This window comes from Mustela lutreola, chromosome 14 (genome assembly GCF_030435805.1).
Source record: "Mustela lutreola isolate mMusLut2 chromosome 14, mMusLut2.pri, whole genome shotgun sequence".
Lineage (NCBI taxonomy): Eukaryota > Metazoa > Chordata > Mammalia > Carnivora > Mustelidae > Mustela > Mustela lutreola.
Window position 1 is genome coordinate 64,767,196 of NC_081303.1, and position 20,051 is coordinate 64,787,246.

At 42.2% G+C, this 20,051-nt stretch overlaps 1 protein-coding gene across 2 annotated transcripts in view; it reads left to right on the plus strand.

Annotated features, from left to right (window-relative positions):
• LOC131814333 (mitochondrial amidoxime-reducing component 1) overlaps positions 1–6,281 on the plus strand; it is a 57,307-nt gene extending 51,026 nt beyond the window's left edge. Inside the window, exon 6 of one of the 2 annotated variants that reach the window (XM_059145105.1) lies at positions 5,183–6,281. In XM_059145105.1, the coding sequence (XP_059001088.1) occupies positions 5,183–5,239 (57 nt within the window). In that variant the 3' untranslated portion in view covers positions 5,240–6,281. The remainder of the gene's footprint in view (positions 1–5,182) is intronic. The other variant, XM_059145103.1, reaches the window with a different exon arrangement.
• Positions 6,282–20,051: the final 13,770 nt, after the last annotated feature.

Below are 20,051 nucleotides of genomic sequence, written 5' to 3' on the forward strand. Positions count from 1 at the left end.
GAGGGAGAGAATTTCGGGTCTTGGGGGAGAAGCGTTCTCTGTGACATCAATAAGCTTTCTGGGGGCAGGAAATCTGTCTCCTACCTACTTCTGGGCTTGCACCTTCACAGCATCTCTTAGATGTATATTCCCAGAAATAAATGCTCGATTGGTTGATTAAAGAATGGTATGGACAGCTACTTATGTCAGGATCTGTCAACCAAGACTAGAGACCCATTGATCTTGGCTGACTCAATTACCAAGAAGGAAAGACCAGATGATCCTACAAGGTCACCGCTGTTTCTTGGTTTCCATAATTAGCTCCTATCTGATACTGGGTCTGTTCAATTCTATTGAAGATTCAGTCAAGTCACTATTTCTTGATCATCTGCTATGCGGAAGGCCATGGGCAAAGCTTTGTGTGCATTGCAGAAATGAATTAGTCATGGCTCCTGCCCTTGAAAAAGCAGAAGGTAGAATGGGAGAGAAAGAAAAGCATACAACTTATTACATTACAGGTGTTGCAGAATATGAGAAGGGCTAGCTTAGCCATCAGTCCAAGTTCATGAGATCATGGTGTAGGAAACAATGTACTCCAGTTTGGGAACCAGAAGAGGAGTGAGAGTAAGAACACTAACATTACTGTGTACTGGGCAAGTGATGAGTGTGTCCCTTAGATTATTTTCTTGAATCCTTCTAATAACCACCCATGTACAATAAGTACTAAAGCTATTTTCATTTTGCTCATGATAATTAGGAAGCAGAAAGTTAATTGACTTACCAGCAGGCAGCAGAGGCAGGATCAAAGCTGGCAGCCCAACAGAGTTTAGGCTGTCTTGGAGAAAATTAACCTGTTTAGCACATGTGGGCCTCTAGTCTCTGGAGCAGGGGTTTCATATAGATCTTTCATTTAGTGCTCATGATAACCTTGGAAATTATATAATTGTCTCTATGTTACAAGTCTGAGACTTAATGAGATTAAATACCTTGCCTGAGTTATGTGGCTCATAAATACCAAATGGGGTGTTTAAACCCAGGCGAGTATGGTCTCACAAAATGCCATCCCCTCCACCCCCGACTAGCCAGAGTGCTGCCTCAAGAGAAAAAAAAAAATGGCCAATATTCCCTCAGGGCCTCAGGAACTTCAGGAAGGCAATTACATGCCACTGAAGGCAATTAAGAGATCTCAGGCATGGACCCCATCCATGTCTCCTGCTCACTACCAGTGCCTCCTATGGAGGAACTGCCACTGGTAGCAACAGCAGATTTCAGGTAGAACTTCCACCATTTAAAAACTGGCCAAGTTGTCTGTAGGGCAGTTGTATTAGTCATCTACTGCTGAGTAACAAATTACCAAAAATTTATCGGCTTAAAGCAATACCCATTACTATCTCACAGCTGCTTTGTGTCAGGAGTTTGGACACGGGTTAGCTGGATCCTCTGCTTAAGGTCTCCCAAGGCTACGTTCAGAGGATTGAACAATGCATGAAGAATGCAACAACATTACAAGCTGAGGCTGGTTCCTCTTTTAAACTCGTTCAGACTGTGGGCAGAATTCAGTTCGTCCTAGTTGTAGGCCTCCTCAGCTCCTAGATGCTGCCCCTCTCCACAGGCAGTTCACAGTATAGCTTTTTGCTTCTTCAAGGCCAGTAGAATATCTGCTGAGGAGCATATCTCTCTTCTGAGGAAGGAGGAGGCTTCTTTTTAAAAGGCATTCTCTTGATAAGTCATATCCACTTAAGACAATCTCTCTTTTGATTAACTGGAAACTGACTGATTTGAGATCTCAATTACATTTGCAAAATCTCTTCATCTTTGCCAGGATAATGACCTTAATCACAAGAGTGATACCCCACCCTTCATACAGTTTCTGTCCACAAATGGGGGAGGGGATTATATTGGACAAGTACACCTAGGAAGTGAAGTTTGGAGGTCATTTTAGAATTCTGCCTGGTGCATGGAACTCATTCCTGGTGCCTAAGGATGTGTTGGCCTCCTTCAGGCTAAACCAAGAATCCATTCCATCATGCAGGCAGGGCCAGAGCAGAGTCTCCTGGTAAGCCCAGCAGAGCTGCACGGGCTTTGGAATTCTGCATGTCCATTTCCTCTCATGCCGGGCTCACCTACCACTCATTACTTTGGCGGGTCAGCATCTCCAATGAAAGATTCCATGGGAAAACAGCAAGATTAATGTCTAAAGTTGATTTGGTGATTAGCTTTGGTGATTACCTTTTAATGATCTCTGCTTCCCCTCTCCCCCATTGTTGTCAACAGTCAGGACTTAGTTATACATATTATTTATTGAAAGAGCTTTAGAGGAAAAGGCCAAGGCTAAGGCCAAATAATCGAAAGGAAGCAACATGTCTGAGGACATCTAAATGTCAAATGATGGAATCAGCTTCTAGACTTGAAGATTTTATCTTTAAACAGTCTTGGGAAACTGCTATTCAATGAAGGAATTCTTATAAATGAAATCAGATTGCCTTTTCAAGGGCTGTCTATTGAGACCCCACCTTAAGGCTGTTTCGTTTTGTCTTGGTTTTGGATTTGTTTTGTTTTGTTCTACCATTTTCACGTATACACGCTCAGCCTAAAAAGGATTGGACAATGAAAAAAGGCCAAGACTGTGACACTAAGCACATATGTAAGAAAGCAACTTAGGGATTTCAATATCATTTAAAAATGTCCCAGGCTTTGATAACCTTAGACAGTTCACTTAATAGTACCACCAAAATAGAGATGACTTTTGCTCCAAAGTCAACTCTGGTGGTGAGCCAGCTTTTACTGAACAAAAGCAAAGACAAAAACCCAACAACACCCCCACCATTCTTTTTTTTTTTTTTTTTAAAGATTTTATTTATTTATTTGACAGACAGAGATCACAAGTAGGCAGAGAGGCAGGCAGAGAGAGAGAGGAGGAAGCAGGCTCCCTGCCAAGCAGAGAGCCCGATGCGAGGCTCGATCCCAGGACCCTGGGATCATGACCTGAGCTGAAGACAGAGGCTTTAACCCACTGAGCCACCCAGGCACCCCAACACCCTCCACCATTCTGACCAAAGGTGGATCCTTCCAATGTCCTCAAGACTGAAGAGGAGGTTACTCCTACCCATCCTCCTTGGCTTCAGGGATTAATTAAGTCTGCTGAGAACACATCTAGCTCACAAAGGCTTAGTCCCTACAGCTGGATGAGATAGTGGGGCAGAGTGACTTTTGTGGACTTGATAACTGGGCCCAGACTAGGATCAGGGTGAGTCTCGAATTGGCTTTCAGGCCTCATCTCCTCCTCAACACCCACCCATTCCAAATTCAGCCTTGAGGGCCTTGGTGACTTTAAATATCTTTCTGGGTCTGTAATGAAGATGCTTATAAATATTACAAGAGATTTATCACTTCAGTGTGAAATTCTCTGATACCAGCAGGGAGTTTTTAAACACAACTGGCAACAAGAAGCATATGGTCAGAGATTCAAGTTACAGCTTTTTAAAAAATTTTTATTGTTGTCTGCCAAGGACAATATATTTTTTTCCCTTCTTCAAAATAAACATTCTGCAGGAATGTGCCTCAGCAAATGGCTGGGGTTCTATTATATTTCATGCAGCTTTCTAAACAATTTCCAACCCTGGGCTGGCCTGGTGTCAAACAGAAGGCAACCAACAATAGCAAAATCCCATTAAAGCCGAGAAGGTTCCTTCCTGAGGTGAGCCTGGCCAGAAATAGTCATCTTGGCTCATTCTCCAGTTTGGCACCGGGGACTAATAATGCACGGTCTCCTAATGGAAATTATCTAATTTCATCCAAAAGCTCCTCCAGAGAGAGCCGGGCTGACGCACTAACAGTCAATATAACAACATTCTTCTTGAAGTGCTGAACAATGGGCCTTTGGAGAGACTGTGATAAACCACGTCAGACTCCGGACAAACAGGAGTGTAAAAATAGGCATCAGAGGCATTGACCCAGCCACCTAATTTCTCAGGAGGGAGGCCCACAGAGGAAGGTTTGTTCAGAGGGCTTTCTGGGAATACATCAGATCGGGTGGGAGAAGGAGAGTAGGGAAAGAAAGGAAGGGGAGTGGGAGACAGAGAAGGAAAAGATTGAACAAGTCTTATAAGAATGGGGGGAAAATAAAGAAAATGGTAAATGAATGAGAGAAGAGTTCGTTGTCCATCTGTGGTCCAAAGTATTCCCATTTTATGATTCCTATAAAAATCAGGGAGTTGTTTTTCACATGTTCTGCGCAAGGAACAGCCACCAGGAATAATACTCCATTTAAAGATGTATATTGGAGTCCTGTGAAATCTGTCTACACACACATAGGAGTTCTATAACACTGTATAATATATATTATATGTAGAATGTACCTGTAACTATGTGCAATTAACTATTGCTAAATCTGTTTGTCTACGTATCTATCACCTATCTATCATCTACCTATCAGTTATGTAAACTATCCCAATAGCACTTTTCTCAAACCAATAGGATCCCCCTGAGGCAGAGAGCTGGTTTTATGTTTTCCATGTTATTACTTGTTTCATGAATATTTTTAGCTCCATGTAAATTTTAAGCTCTCCAAGGAAATAACTTGTGTCTATAATGGTTATTTACATCAAGACAATAAGCATCAGTTGAAACCGGTTGATTGATCCATTCATTATGGAGTCCCATAGTCTTGAAATGTCAGAAAGTTGCTCATGTGTGAGCATTTCGAGAAAAACTGGAAAAACTTCTTCAAGATGAGTTAAGTCAAGGCTAAAACCTATGTCAACTTTTCTACACCTACGGTCCCTTCCTCTCTCTCCTCCCATCAACAGATTAAAGAACAGTCTAGGTTCTGGAATAAAGAAAGAGTGCCGTAGACCAGAAAGCCCTGAGGTAGAGAGGTCACAAGAAATTCTCTTTGGATCTGATGTGAGAATTTGCAATTCCAGACTGATACAAGGCAAAGCTGGGGCTGCATTCACAGCACTGAAATTATATTCAGAGACTGGTTCAAGATGGCAGCTTGAGCTTGTGAGTCAGCCTTTCCTGCTTCTTCCCAAATCTGGATATATATTTAATACACTGATAACACTTTTGTCTGAGGAAGGAAACTCTATGGCTGGGGAAAACCAGAGTGAAAAGGCAACTTCTCTGCATATGCTTTTATATCTTTTCAAGTTTGAAATATGTTAATATAACACTATCATTTTTTTTTCCTTTTTTTTAGAGAGGGAGCATGAGCTGGGGCAGGAAGAAGAAGAAGAGAGAGAGAGAGAGAGAATGAATCTTAAGCAAGTTCCACACCCAGCATGGAGCCTGGTGCAGAGCTTGATCTCACAACCCTGAGATCATGATCTGAGCCAAAATCAAGTTGGATACTTAACTGACTGAGCCACCCAGATGCACCTACACTCTAAAAATTCTTAAATTAAATTTAAATTAGAGTTTTTCTATGAGATAAAATGGACTTTAAGACCAAAGTTTAAAAGTAAAAGGAAGGGAATTTATATTGAACTAAAGTACCATCCATCAAGAAGTTGTTAACCTCAGCATCTAACAACAACTTCAAAAAAATAAATAAATAAATAAATAAAACCAATAGAAAAGGGAAGAGAAACTTCTGAAGATACAGAAAAAAACCAGTTTAAATACACAAAATAAGTAATGACATAATAATAGCTTTTGAATAACATGTATATACCCAAAAGATATGTGTTCACCAGAGATGACAATGGATTATTTTTTAAAACATGACAAAAATGAGATCATGTGTTGAACCACAGAGAAGGTACCAATGTGTCCCCCCAAAAAATGGAATCATATAGGCTGTATTTGCTGTGTGTAATGCAATAAAAAGAAAAATGAATAAAAATGACCATTATACACACATTCTAATTTTTCTACTTGGAAAATTTTTTTCCAAATTTGGAAATTTTAAAATGTCTTTCTAAGTCTTGGGGGTTAAAACTACATCAAAATTATTTGGAAGTATATGATAAGAAAGAAGTTATCAAAAAAATTTTTATGGCTAAAGCAATATTGGGAAGCTTTGGAGTTTTAAAATGTATAACTTTTAGGAGATAAAAGGTTAAAAAATGGAGCATTTAACTTAGGACTAATAATCACAAAGTTAAATATAAAGGAAGAAAATAAGGACATTGCGGAGGGCATGTGCTATGGTGAGGGCTGTGAATTGTGTTAAGACTGATGATTCACAGACCTGTATCCCTGAAGCAAATAATACATAATTTGTTAATAAAAAAGAAATATTAGTGTGCAAATACATATTTGACCATTCTAAAAGGACACTATTGTGTTTTGAGGGGATTTCTTCTGTTGAATATATTAAAATGGACACTGTCAAATATCTATTTAAAGAAAGTATTTCTTTATGTCTGTTTAAAGAAAGTATGATTTCGGGACGCCTGGGTGGCTCAGTTGGTTAAGCAGCTGCCTTCGGCTCAGGTCATGATCCCAGCGTCCTGGGATCGAGTCCCACATCGGGCTCTTTGCTCAGCAGGGAGCCTGCTTCTCCCTCTGCCTCTGCCTGTCATTCTGTCTGCTTGTGCTCGCTCTCTCCCCCCCTCTCTCTCTGATAAATAAATTAAAAAAAAAAAAGAAAGAAAGTATGATTTCTATTAGAAATCAGCTGTTTATCCTGAAAATTCCTTATGTATGTTGAATACTTCTCTCTCGCTGCTTTCCAGATTTATTTATTTATTTTTATTTATTTATTTTTTTGTCTTTCAACATCCTTATTATGATTGGTCTGGGTAGAGATCTCTTTACATTTATCCTACTTTGAATTGGTGGAGCTTTTTGTGTGTGTACATAAATGTAGGTTGTGTTTTTTTTTTTAAAAGCTAATTTGGAACATTTTCAGACATTATTTCTTCAAATATTTTTTCTGCTGTTCCTTCTTCTCCTTCTCAGACTCTCATTATGTGTATGTTAGTACAGTTGGTGATGTCCTGCAAGTCTCTGAATTTCTGTTCATTTTCCTTCATTCATGTTTGTTTCTGTTCCTCAGACAGGTAACCTCATTGACCTACTCTCAAGTTCACTATTTATTTTTGCAACTCAAATCTATTGTTGAAATGCTGTAGTAAATTTTATTTTTTAATTATTATTATTATTAGTAGTAGTAGTATTTGAGAGAGAGAGAGTGCAAGTGAGAGGGAGAGGGAGCCAGTGGAGAAGGACAGAGAGAATCCCAATCAGGTTTCATTTTTTTTCATTTTTTTATTTCATTATTATTATTTTTTAATTTTTTCTATTTATTTATTTTCAGAAAAACAGTATTCATTATTTTTTCACCACACCCAGTGCTCCATGCAATCCATGCCCTCTATAATACCCACCACCTGGTACCCTAACCTCCCACACCCCCGCCACTTCAAACCCCTCAGATTGTTTTTCAGAGTCCATAGTCTCTCATGATTCACCTCCCCTTCCATTTTACCCCAACTCCCTTCTCCTCTCTAACACCCCTTGTCCTCCATGATATTTGTTATGCTCCACAAATAAGTGAAACCATATGATAATTGACTCTCTCTGCTTGACTTATTTCACTCAGCATAATCTCTTCCAGTCCTGTCCATGTTGCTACAAAAGTTGGGTACTCATCCTTTCTGATGGAGGCATAATACTCCATAGTGTATATGGACCACATCTTCCTTATCCATTCATCTGTTGAAGGGCATCTTGGTTCTTTCCATAGTTTGGTGACTGTGGCCATTGCTGCTATAAACATTGGGGTACAGATGGCCCTTCTTTTCACGACATCTGTATCTTTGGGGTAAATACCCAGGAGTGCAATTGCAGGATCATAGGGAAGTTCTATTTTTAATTTCTTGAGGAATCTCCACACTGTTCTCCAAAGAGGCTGCACCACCTTGCATTCCCACCAACAGTGTAAGAGGGTTCCCCTTTCTCCACATCCTCTCCAACACATGTTGTTTCCTGTTTTGTTAATTTTTGCCATTCTAACTGGTGTAAGGTGATATCTCAATGTAGCTTTAATTTGAATCTCCCTGAGGGCTAGTGATGATGAACATTTTTTCATGTGTCTGATAGCCATTTGTATGTCTTGATTGGAGAAGTGTCTGTTCATATCTTCTGCCCATTTTTTGATATGTTTGCCTGTTTCATGTGTGTTGAGTTTGAGGAGTTCATTATAGACCCTGGATATCAACCTTTTGTCTGTACTGTCATTTGCAAGTATCTTCTCCCATTCCGTGGGTTGCCTCTTTGTTTCATTGACTGTTTCCTTTGCTGTGCAGAAGCTTTTGATCAGGTTTCATGCTTAGCATGGAGCCCAAGCTGGGACTCAGTCCCATGACTCTGAGGTCATAAGCTGAGTTGAAATCAAGGGTTGGATACTTAACCTACTGAGCCACCCATGTGTCCTATGAAACTTTGTAGAGAATTGAAAAAATATTTCAGTTCTTTCATTTTTCAATTCTAGAATTTACATTCAACTCTTTTTTATTTCAATATATTTTTTTATTTATTTGAGAGAGACACAGAGAGCACAAGTAGGGGGAGTAGCAGAGAGAAAGCAATAAGCTGAGCAGGGGGCCTGATGTGGGGCTTGATTCCAGGACCCTCACATGAGCCAAAGGCAGATGCATAACTGACTGAGCCACCCAGGCACCCCATGAACTCTAGTGAATTTTTAAAATGTCAGTTATTTTATTTCTCAACTCCAAAATTTCCATTCAACTCTTTAAAATAATTTCTATTTTGTTATTGACATTCTTTATTGGTGACACCCCATTCTCATACTTTTCTTCTGTCCTTTAAACATGGTTTCCTTTAGTTCTTTGAACACATTCGTAATAGCCCATTTTGAGTTTTTGTCTAGTAAGTCCAAAGTATGAAGCTTCTCTGAGACAGTTTCTCTTGACTGCTTTGTTTTGCTTGAGTATGAGACATACTTTTCTCTTTCTTCACATATCTTGTAATTTTTTTTAACTTGACATTTAAAGAAGATATGATGTAGCAACTCTGGATTTCAGATTCCACTCCTCAAACGGCTTTGCTCTTTTTATGTTTGTTGTTGTAATTGTTAGTATTTAGTGACTTTCCTGATTAATTATATAAAGTCTTTATTCTTCATCATGTATAGTCACTGAAGTTTCTGCTTGGTTAGCTTAATGGTCAACTAATGATTGCACGGAGATTTCTTTAATGCGTTAGACAGTAAGTCTTCCTGCCTTTACCAAGAGGATTTGTGTACATATTGAGGTTGCATCTTCAATGCCGTGGCAAGCAATTCACAATCATATCTTAGCTTTCGTTTCCTGCTTTTGCATATCCTCAGGTTCAGCCAGAGATGAGAGATTAGGGCCTCAGATTTTCCTGAACATGTGCCAGCCCTTGCGAGTGTACATGACCTTACAGATTCTCAGGACTATGTCAGAGTTCTACAAAGCCCTCGGTAAACCTCTCATTCCCCAAAGTTTTTAAAACATTTTTTAGTCAAGGTTCTTGCTTGTCCTGTTATTGCAGACTCAGGTAGCTGAGACGTTAAACAGTTGTTGCTGATTGTTTTGGTAAATGCTCCCAGGAAAAGGCTGTTCACAGTGAGCAAACTCTGAATCAGGTGAAATAAAGGTTATCCCTGTAAGTGGAATTTTCTAGTGAACTAATTCCAGAGAGGTCAAATTCTGACTGTTCTCTGGGGATGGGACTTTTGAGCAGATCCAAGTTAATCAGCTGGCTGTAATGGCTGCTAGGCTGCTGGTATTCATGGTACTGTAATTGTGAAGTTGTCGGTTTTCACGGCTACACCATAACTGAGGAGAGGGGGATCAGAAAGGGGCAAGCTGAAGTGCCATAGAGCCCATTGTTATTAACAAGGTTCAGCCATTTTATTTTATTTTATTTTTATTTTTTTAAATTTCAATTCCAGTATAGTTGACATACAGTGTTATATTAATTTTAGATATAAAATATGGTGATTCAACAATTCCATACATCACCCAGTGCTCATCATGACAAATGCACTCTTTTTTTTTTTTTTTTTAAAGATTTTATTTATTTAACAGAGAGAGAGAGAGAGAGATCACAAGGAGGCAGAGCAGTAGGTAGGGGGTGGAAGAAGGCTCCCTGCTGAGCAGAGATCCCGATGGGGGGCTCGACCCCAGAACCCAGAGATCATGACCTGAGCCCAAGGCAGAGGCTTTAACCCACTGAGCCACCCAGGCGCCCTGATAAATACACTCTTTAATCATCATCCCCTAGTTTACTCATCCCCTCATCCCCCTCCCCTCTGGTAACCATCAGTTTGTTCTCTATAGTTACGAGCCGGCTTTCTTCATTTGTCTCTCTCCTTTTTCTTTCCTTTGCTCATTTGCTTTCTTTCTTAAATTCCACATATGAGTGAAATCATATAGTATTGGTCTTTCTCTGACTTATTTCACTTAGCACAATACTCTCTAGCTCCACCTAAGATTCAGTCAGTTTTCTCAAATAAACACTTCTCAAATTGTTGTGAGGTTTTGCTTAGTCTCTAGAATTCTGAAAAAAAATTGATTTTGACCATTTTTGCCAATGTTCTTGTTGTTTTTATAAAGGGGTGGATTTGGGGGCATCTGGGTGGCTCAGTCAGTTAAGAGGCTGAATCTTGATTTCGGCTCAGGTCATGATCTCAGGTCCTGGGATCGAGCCCTGCACTGGGCTTCCCACTCAACAGGGGAGTTTGCTTGAGGATTCTTTCTCTCCCTCTGCTCTTCCTCCAGCTTGTGCGTGCTCTCTCTCTAAAATAAATAAAACAAATCTTATAAAAAATAAAGGGGTGGATTTTCAGAGGTCCTTATACCATCATTTTGCCCTCTTTTGGTTTTTCCATTGGTTTTGTCTGATTGTTCTTTTTAGCTTTCCTGCACTGCATATTTGGTAAAAATGCATTCTACAGTTCCATCTAAGTCCTAGATACTGGTGTGGATCAGGACTGGGCTGGGAACAGTCTGAGGCATATTCTTCAGCCAACCTGTGTCTGTCTATGTCAACCACTGGGTGTCAGGGTTGGAGAATTCAATCAACTAGCATCACATCAGCAATTCACATTTCACTGTCTTGTCCTAAAATATATTACATAGCTGCTGCTGAATGTTTGCTTATATCACAATGTAGTTTTTCAGTGTTATTCCTCTTATTTATTATCCCTTTATCCTGCTTTATTTTTCTCCACAGTGTTTATCCCCATTAACATATTCACTGTTCTATTTACTTTTTTGCCAGCTTCGCCTCCACAATGTGTACTTCTAGAAAGCAAGGACATGGGATGCCTGGGTGACTCAGTCGGCTAAACGTCAGGCTTTGGCTCAGGTCATGATCGCAGGGTCCTGGTGTGGAGTCCCACAGCAGTCTCCTTGCTCAGCGGGGGTCCTGCTTCTCCCTCCGCCTGCCATTCCCTCTGTTTGTGTGCTTTCTCTCTCTCTGACAAATAAATAAATAAAATCGTACAAAAAATAGAAAGCAAGGACATGTCTATTTTGTCCTGCCAGGTTGTCTGCTAGTTATCTTGTTGTCTAGCAGAGTTCCTGACACATAGTATCTGACTTAATAAATATTTGTGAATGAATTGAACTAAGTATTTATCAGCTCAGGAGAGATAAATGTCATTAGTTTGACATGTTAGTTTGTTCTTTAAAAAATCCATTTGCAAATTTTACCATTTGCAACAACATGGATGGAGCTAGAGGGTATTATGCTAAGCAAAATAAGTCAGTCAGAGAAAGATAAATACCATATGATCTCACTCACATGTGGAATTTAAGAAACGAAACAGATGAACATAGCAGAAGGGAAGGAAAAATAAAATAAGATGAAAATTGAGAGGGAGGCAAGCCGTAAGAGATGCTTAATTCTAGGAAAAACCCTGAGGGCTGCTGGAGGGGAGGTGGGCAGGGGTCTGGGGTAACTGGGGGATGGGCATTAAGGAGGGCATTTGACGTAATGAGCACTGGGTGTTCTGTGCAACTGATGAATCACTAAATTCTACCCCTGAAGCTAGTAATACAGTATATATGAACTAAATTGAATTTAAATAAAGAATTAAAAAAAACCATTTGCTTCAAAGGAATCCTATATGTTTTTTAAAAAAATAAATCAAATTATCTGGCTAATATTCCAGTCCAGGATTTCTAGAGAATAATATCCTACTTAATAGTCTGAAGTTTAAAAATCCTTTACAATTTGGCTTAGTTCTGGCCTCTTGGGTTTGGCACCTCTTCCATTCCTCACGAATTCCCCCAAATACCTTTTTTAAAAAAAGAGAGAGAGCAAGCACACAGCAAGCAGAGTGAGAGAAGGAAAAGCAGGCTCCCCGCTGAGCAGGGAACCCCATGTGGGGCTTGATCCTAGGACCTTGGGATCATGACCTGAGCCAAAGGCAGATGCTTAACAGACTGAGCCACCCAGGTACCCCTCCTAAAATGATCTTTAACAATTAATCTAAGATTATTCCTGAATGCTTTTCAACACTTTGGGACATATAGAATCTGATCTTAAGCACTGAATTTATTTAAAGTAGCTGCTGTTTATTTTAGTATCTTCAATATTAAGGAGATATAGAGGAGCCCACTGTATTAGAACTCCAAATCTGCATTAGCTGTTTGAAAATTAGTTGCCATTTGAAAACCGTTCTTGCTTAGAAGACTTGAATAAAGTGTTGGATCACCGATTTGTCTGGTGTCAGCTGATACCACACAATTTTCACTGAAGCCTCGTGCTTTTCCAGACTTCTTTTCAGACATAGATGTTAGAAGTCCTATTTGTTACCAATCATGCATTTTAGAAAGTGTCCATGGGCTCTAGGTATTCTGAAGCTACTGTTAGAGGTTCCCGCCACTCTTTTGGACTTAATCTTAGTGACTTAATGTGATTTTTTTTTTTTTAATTAAAGCCTACTGAAGAGCCCTCACCTCCCTCACCTGCCCCCTCTCTCTTTATTCGCATTCTTGGTGTGTTTAGCCTTCAGAGGGTTAAGTGAGGAGAGCTGTACCAGAAAATAAGCAGTCTTGGCTGCCAGGAAAGCTAGGTGGGCAAGTAGACAAGGCGCCGTTGCTGCGCGCAGGAGTTGTGACCTTGGATTCCTGGTGGTAGCACAGGAAATCAGTGGTCACCAGAGACAGGCTGACTCGGGGGGAGGGGGCTGTCCCCCAGGTGCAGGGAGTCCAGCAATGGCTGAAAGGAGGTTGGGGCACTTGGACATCCGGGCCTGTATCGCAAAGCTCCAAGTTCTCCTGGAAGTATAGGGACAGAGCCCAGACAAGCCAAGGCAAGCCATAAACGGAGAAAAAGGAAGTATGACCCAAAGTCATGATACATCTTCAATGTATAAAAGTTCACAGCCAATAATCAGGAAAACATGAAAATCTCAGAAAGATTTTCTTTGTCTCTCAGAAAGAAACAAGTGAGGACCAAGAAGAGGTGACTTTGATAAAGGGACCGCAGAACAACCCAAACCATGTGAACATGTCAGTTACCTGCAAGGACAAATACAGAATTAAAATAGTGGCCTTGAGAAACATCTTTCCTTTAAGAACCCATGTTTTGTTTTAAATCACCAAATTTGTGGTAATTCGTTGCTCGGTATGGAGAACTAACACACTATAGATTCATGGCCAATCTTAAGTAGGTTCTGGGCAAATACAGGGAGAAAATCCGATCTGACTTCATTAGGTCATAGTTCTGATCTAATTAATAGCTGTACTAAGCTGCGGCGTACACTGTGGAGTCCTGTAAGGCGATGTGTCTGTTGGCACAGAGCCTGACTTATCTGTGACCCTAAGTTCAGCGTTACCGTCTACCCCATCACCCCTCGTCCTCAGCTCTGTACTTGCAGGTTTCCCCCAGGAAGTACTGAGAGCTCATTTAACGGTTACCTACTTCTTGGTAAAATAAACAAAGCTGGTTAGGGGAGGACAGCTGTCTCCCCCATGGTTCACTACCTCAATGTAATCCCTTAGATTTTGGAATTACCGGCTAGTGACAATGGTTACCATGTAGGACCAGTGACACCGGGGCCTTCTGCTTGTCCTGAATATTCTCTACCAAAGATGGAGAATCACAGACTTCATAGGAACTGGGGGCAGGGCCGGGCCATTAGGATCAACTAAAATCCTGTGACTCTCATCTATCAAATAAAGGGTAAGGCTGACAGTGTTTCTTGGAGTTTGGATTCAAAGCTGTGGACAAACTGCTTTGATGACTACACTTAATATTTTCCTGTTGCACTGCCTGATGTGACTCATCTTGGAATACTGGAGAAAAGGCACTGACAGAAATAGAATGCGTGAGACAAACAGCGGCATATATGGAATGCCATCAGAAAAGCAATGAGACACGAGGAAAGTAATGAGTGTGAAACGAGAGAGCTCCTGTAAGGTTTTCAGAAAAGGGACACCGGGGGCTCCTGGGTGGCTCAGTCGGTTAGGCATCCAACTCCTGATTTGGGCTGAGATCATGATCTCAAGGTTCTGGGATGGAGTCCCGGGTCGGGCTTCACACTTCCTGCAGAGTCTACTTGTCCCTCTCCCTCTGCTCTCCACCACCCCCTTGCTCTCTCTCTCTCTCTCTCTCAAATAAATACAAATAAATAAATAAATAAATAAATAAATAAATAAATCTTGAAAAAAGAAAAAGAAAAAACACACGGAACAGATATCAGTTCCTAGGAGGAGCTCATCGAGATGACCTTCACAACGTAAGTAAGCGCAGTTTGACTTGTGAAAGACACAGGTTTGGCGTGAAAGATGTGGGTTTGGTGGGATAGAACTATTTCAGCAGTGATGGCACAAAGAATGACATGCTAAGATGCATTCTGATTCTCCATCAAACCAACAGTGACCATTTACTCTGTGCCTGGTGCAGTTTAGGGGAGAGACGGTGGTGAGCCTGCAGAGAAAGACTTGATCTCAGAGACTTTCCAGCCTGGTGGGGACAGACAGACAATAGTCGTGTCTGAAGAAGGAATCCCATAGTTCCAGGTATCCATAAACACTCTGAAGAAAGTGAAATAGGGTGGTGTTGCAGAGAGGAACAGGTGGGGTTCAGGGATGGTCTCTTTTGAAGAGGAACATTTCAGTTGAACACTGGGTGACCCAAAGTAGAGAGCCGTACAAAACTCGGGGAAGGGTGTTCTAAGCAGAAGAGACAGTGCAAAGCCCCTGAGATCAGTCAGTCTGTCGTAGGGGCAGGAAGAAGGTCATGGAGGCTGAAGTGCCACGAATGGTAGAGATTGAAGGGAAATGAGGTCAGAGAGCCAGGCAGAATGGAGCAGAGCAGAGAACAGACTTGATTAGGTAGAGGGGATCAGGCTGAGTCAATGCAGACAGAGAATGTCAGATACAAAAGGCTGGAAAGGATAGACTCTTGATCTCTGGATACTACTGTCCAAGAGCCAATGGTGCCTGGGAGGGAAAATTCTGGCTCCTTCTCTAAAGAAAGAACAAGACCAAGGGATCCCTAGAAAAATGATGAGCCAGCACCCCAGTGGCCGAAAAAGCCATTTCGAGTCCAGTGGGCACCACTTCCTAATGGTGAGTTCAGGCAAGTTACTTAGCTTTTTAAAACTCCACTTTTCCAAGTACATGGAAATAGTAAGAAAAGCTCCTTTCTAGGGTTGTTTCTAAAATCAACTGTGATAGTGTTGTTCAGAGCGTAGTGGAGTGTGGAGCCCTCATACTCACTATTTTTATCGATCTAAGCATAAAACAAGGAGCCTCTGAACCAAGGAAGTTGGCCAAAAGGTTTGGAAACTTTTTTTTTTTTTAAAGATTTTCTTTATTTATTTGACAGACAGAGATCACAAGTAGACAGAGAAGCAGGCAGAGAGATAGAGGGAGAAGCAGGCTCCCTGCTGAGCAGAGAGCCCGATGTGGGGCTCCATCCCAGGACCCTGGGATCATGACGTGAGCTGAAGGCAGAGGCTTTACCCCACTGAGCCACCCAGGCACCCCAAACATTTGGAAACTTTTAAGAGAAACTTCAGAAGAGTCTCTAGGACCTTAAAGACTAAATTGTACATACAATTTAGGGCAGGAGAAAGAAGAGGGTAGCTAAAACCTGTTTACCTCCCTGCCAAGTGGGTGCCAGGAGCCTCCCTGCTATCCAGGACGCCTGTTTCTGGGTGTCCAGAGAAGCCTCCTAAATTCCACTCAGACTTCTTGGGCTCCTGCCTCTGGAGCACCTCAGAAACCATCTTTCCAGAGGGATTCTCCACAGGCTGTTGGGGAAAGTAGGGGGTGGGGGAGGTGGGCACTAGAGAGAGGAGGACATGTTTAAAGCTGAGAGGCATTTTGGGGTCCAGAGGATCACGGAACTCAAGTTGTTTATCAGAGAGAGAGAGCAAAAGTGAGAGAGAGGCACAAGCAGGGAGAGCAGCAGGCAGAGGAGGAAACAGGCTCCCGCTGAGCAAGGACCCTGATGCAGGACTCCATACCAGGATCCTGGGATCATGACCTGAGCCCAAGACAGACGCTTAACTGACTGAGCCACCCAGGCACCCCAGGCTTTGTCCTCTTGGGGGTAAGATGGGCATCCAGGCATATGTTTTCCTCAGAACCAGTAATTCCAGGGAGACAGAGAGATCCCTTCATTCATCTTATCCACCAGTCTTGGAAAAGGGCTCCCACTGGCTGCGCTCCAGGCTCATACCTCTGGATGCATGTCTGCTTGCAGAGCCTACTAGTCCCGTGCGGGGTCCCACGATTTACCACCCGCAGCTCTGGGAAGGCAGGTGAGTGGTTCCCGAGCGCTGAAGGTGCTCGGCAGATCAGAAAGATAACAGGTGTCCGCAATATCTGCTTAATCCTTTCTCTATGCACATGCATGTATAAACATAATTCAGCTTACGTTGTTAACAAAAAGATTCTAACATGTAAAGCACATTCGTATATGACTCATCAAACTTCTCCTAACCTTCACTTTTTCATGATACCGATTGCATAGAGAAGAGGGGACCTTGCTTACTGCTTTCCATTTTTCTGCTTTAGATCGATACATATTGATACTCTATTTACATACTACTATATAAAACCAAGCATCTCAAAGAAGGGGAAGACCCACGTTCGAGAAAGCAGGCCCACCCAGTAAATAAACAGCCCCATTCAGTGGTTGGAATTAAGGACATTGTCAAATCACAAGTAAAAGGAGTGGAGGGAACATTGTTGCCCATCTCTCTGGGGATTTAATTGTTTATGTGGCCCATGGAAGATAGGCAGCTGAAGATGAAGACATCAGATGGGAGAGAGTAACAAAGCAACCTGGATAGGAAAGCAGTGAGCCCATCTGTTATGTCAACCATTAATTGCTCTGTACGTGTTTCCTGAGCCCCTAACATGTATTTGGCCCTTTACTAGCTTCAGAGACATAGGCCCCGTCCCTCTAAATGTCAGCGTGTGTTGCGGATTGGCGGAGGACAGGTAGTAAACAAACAATGGCAAACGTGACAGGGACTAATTAATAAAAGGTGCTTAGAACTACGGGAGGTAGCAAAAAGGTGCAGACTTCACTTAGTTGGAACCAAAAGGGGCTTCTTTAGAACATGTCATGTAAATCTGACAGCTGGAGGAGAAGTGGGAGTCCGCTAGACAGAAGGGGAATGGAAGGGGAGGCTGCTCCAGTGTCAGGAGACGGTGCCCGCGAGGGCCCCACGGCAGAGAGAGGGACGGTGTGCTCAGAGTCTAGAGAAGGCCGGCTCAGGTGTCAGAGTGTAGACTGGAGTTGGTTGGGGGTTGGCAAGGGGACAGCGTCTTAATCACGCGCAACGTTGTAGGTAACGTGTAGGGTGAGGGCGTGTGTGCTGAGGCTGGTGGGATTGGGGACAGAGGAGTGATGTGACTGTAAGGGAGCTGTTAAGAGCACACTGGGTTTGTAGAATATGGAACCATGGAAGGGAGGCACGGGTGGCTGCAGGGAGACGGGTGGGAAAGCTGCCAGGGTGGTTCAAAGGAGGGATGATGGTGGCCTGGGCTGAGGTGGTGACCAGGTGATAGAGCGACATGGGAAGATCTTAATGTCCTTGAGAGCTGGAAGGCTGGATAGATGTAGGGAATGAGAGAAAGAGTCCAGGATGATGATCAGGTTTTGGTCTGGAAAATAAAAGCCAAACCGGGGCGCCTGAGTGGCTCAGTGGGGTAAAGCCTCTGCCTTTGGCTCAGGTCATGATCCCAGGGTCCTGGGATCGAGCCCCATGTCGGGCTCTCTGCTCTGTGGGGAGCCTGCTTCTTCCTCTCTCTCTGCCTGCCTCTCTGCCTACTTATGATCTCTGTCTGTCAAATAAATAAATAAAATCTTTAAAAGAAAAAAGACAAGCCAAACCATACCAGACCCCCCCCCTCCCCAAAAAAGTACCTTTTGGCATCCGACTCTTGATTTTGACTCAGGTCATAATCTCAGGGTTGTGAGATGGAGTCCTGAGTTGGGCTTCGAGCTCCATGGAGAATCTGCTTCTCTCTCTCTCCCTCCGCCCCCTCCCGCTGCACGTGCACGTGCTCACACGAGCTCTCTCTCTCTTTCTCAAACAAATAAATACATCTTTAAAAAAAAAAAAGATTTATTTATTTGGCACAGAGAGAGAGAGAGATCACAAGAAGGCAGAGAATGGGGGTGGGGAGCAGGCTCCCTGCTGAGTAGAGAATCTGATGTGGGACTGGATCCCAGAACCCTGAGATCATGAAGGCAGAGGCTTAACCCACTGAGCCACCCAGATGCCCAGCAAATAAATAAGTCTTAAAAACAACAACAACAACAACAACAACAAAAAGTGCCTTTACCAAGAATCCTGGAGGAGAAACATTTCAGAGCAGTAAATGGTGAGCTCAGTGTAGGAGAAGTTGAGTGTGAGGTACAAATGAGACAGACAGGTGGAAATTTTAAATACATAGACATGGAGAAGTCAGGGTATCGTTCATGTGAACTCATCACACCAAACCACCTTGTTCTGAGAGTTTGGACTTGAATTACATGGATATTGTCAACCCGTTCATACTATGCCACGTGTGAAGAGTCACCTGCGTGTGTCGGCTTAATTTTTGCTTCCTGCTCACATGATTTCTTAGCTAAGATAAGTCCTCACTTAGTGTAAGCCTTTATCTAAAATGTTAGTATTCTGGAAATAAAATTTCTTTATTTTGGAGATTTTGAAAGACACAACGAGCAAACAATCCAGTGAGGCCCAATTAGGGGATTGAAGGGAAGGAACTAATGTTCTAAATAGCAGCTGGTCTATTTATTTTTATTATTTTTATTTATTATTATTTTATTTATTATTATTTTATTATTATCTATTATTTTTAAAAATAGTTTTCTTTTTTTTAAAGATTTTATTTATTTGACAGACAGAGATCATAAGTAGACAGAGAGGCAGGCAGAGAGAAAGAGGGAGAAGCAGACTCCCTGCTGAGCAGAGAGCCTGATGTGGGGCTCCATCCCAGGACCCTGGGATCATGACCTGAGCCAAAGGCAGAGGCTTTAACCCACTGAGCCACCCAGGTGTCCCTTGTTTTCTTTTTTTTAAAAGATTTTATTTATTAATTTGAGAGAGAGAGGGCAAAATCTGGGGGAGGGGCAGAGGGAGAAGCGGGCTCTCTGCTGACAGGGAGCCTGATGCGGGGCTTGATCCCAGGACCCTGAGATCATGACCCAAGGAGAATGCAGACGCTTAACTGGCTGAGCCACCTAGGCGCCCCTCTGTGACGTTTTGGATTACTTGTGTTTTATTTTCTAACAAGTGAGGGTCTTGAAATACTATTATATGCCAAACTTTGCCTTCCTTAGCAGGCTAATGGCCTTCTCAACTCACCAAACCGTGCTTCTGTAAATATTTCTGTTTCGTAAATACTTTCTCTGTTTTGTAAATACTTTGGAACCTAAGAGCTATTTAAGTGTGCCTCATTACAAAGAAACACAACCATCAGCCCTGAGTTCGGAGAGACAAACTCACACACAACTGATCACTTTGAAGAATGAGGCGTATTTTATGGGCGGTTCCCCATTAAGGCAGCAACCCTCAAGAGAAAAACCATAAAGCGGAGTGTTCAGTTAGCCTCGGGCTCTTCCTCTCCGAATTTGTGGCTGAACAT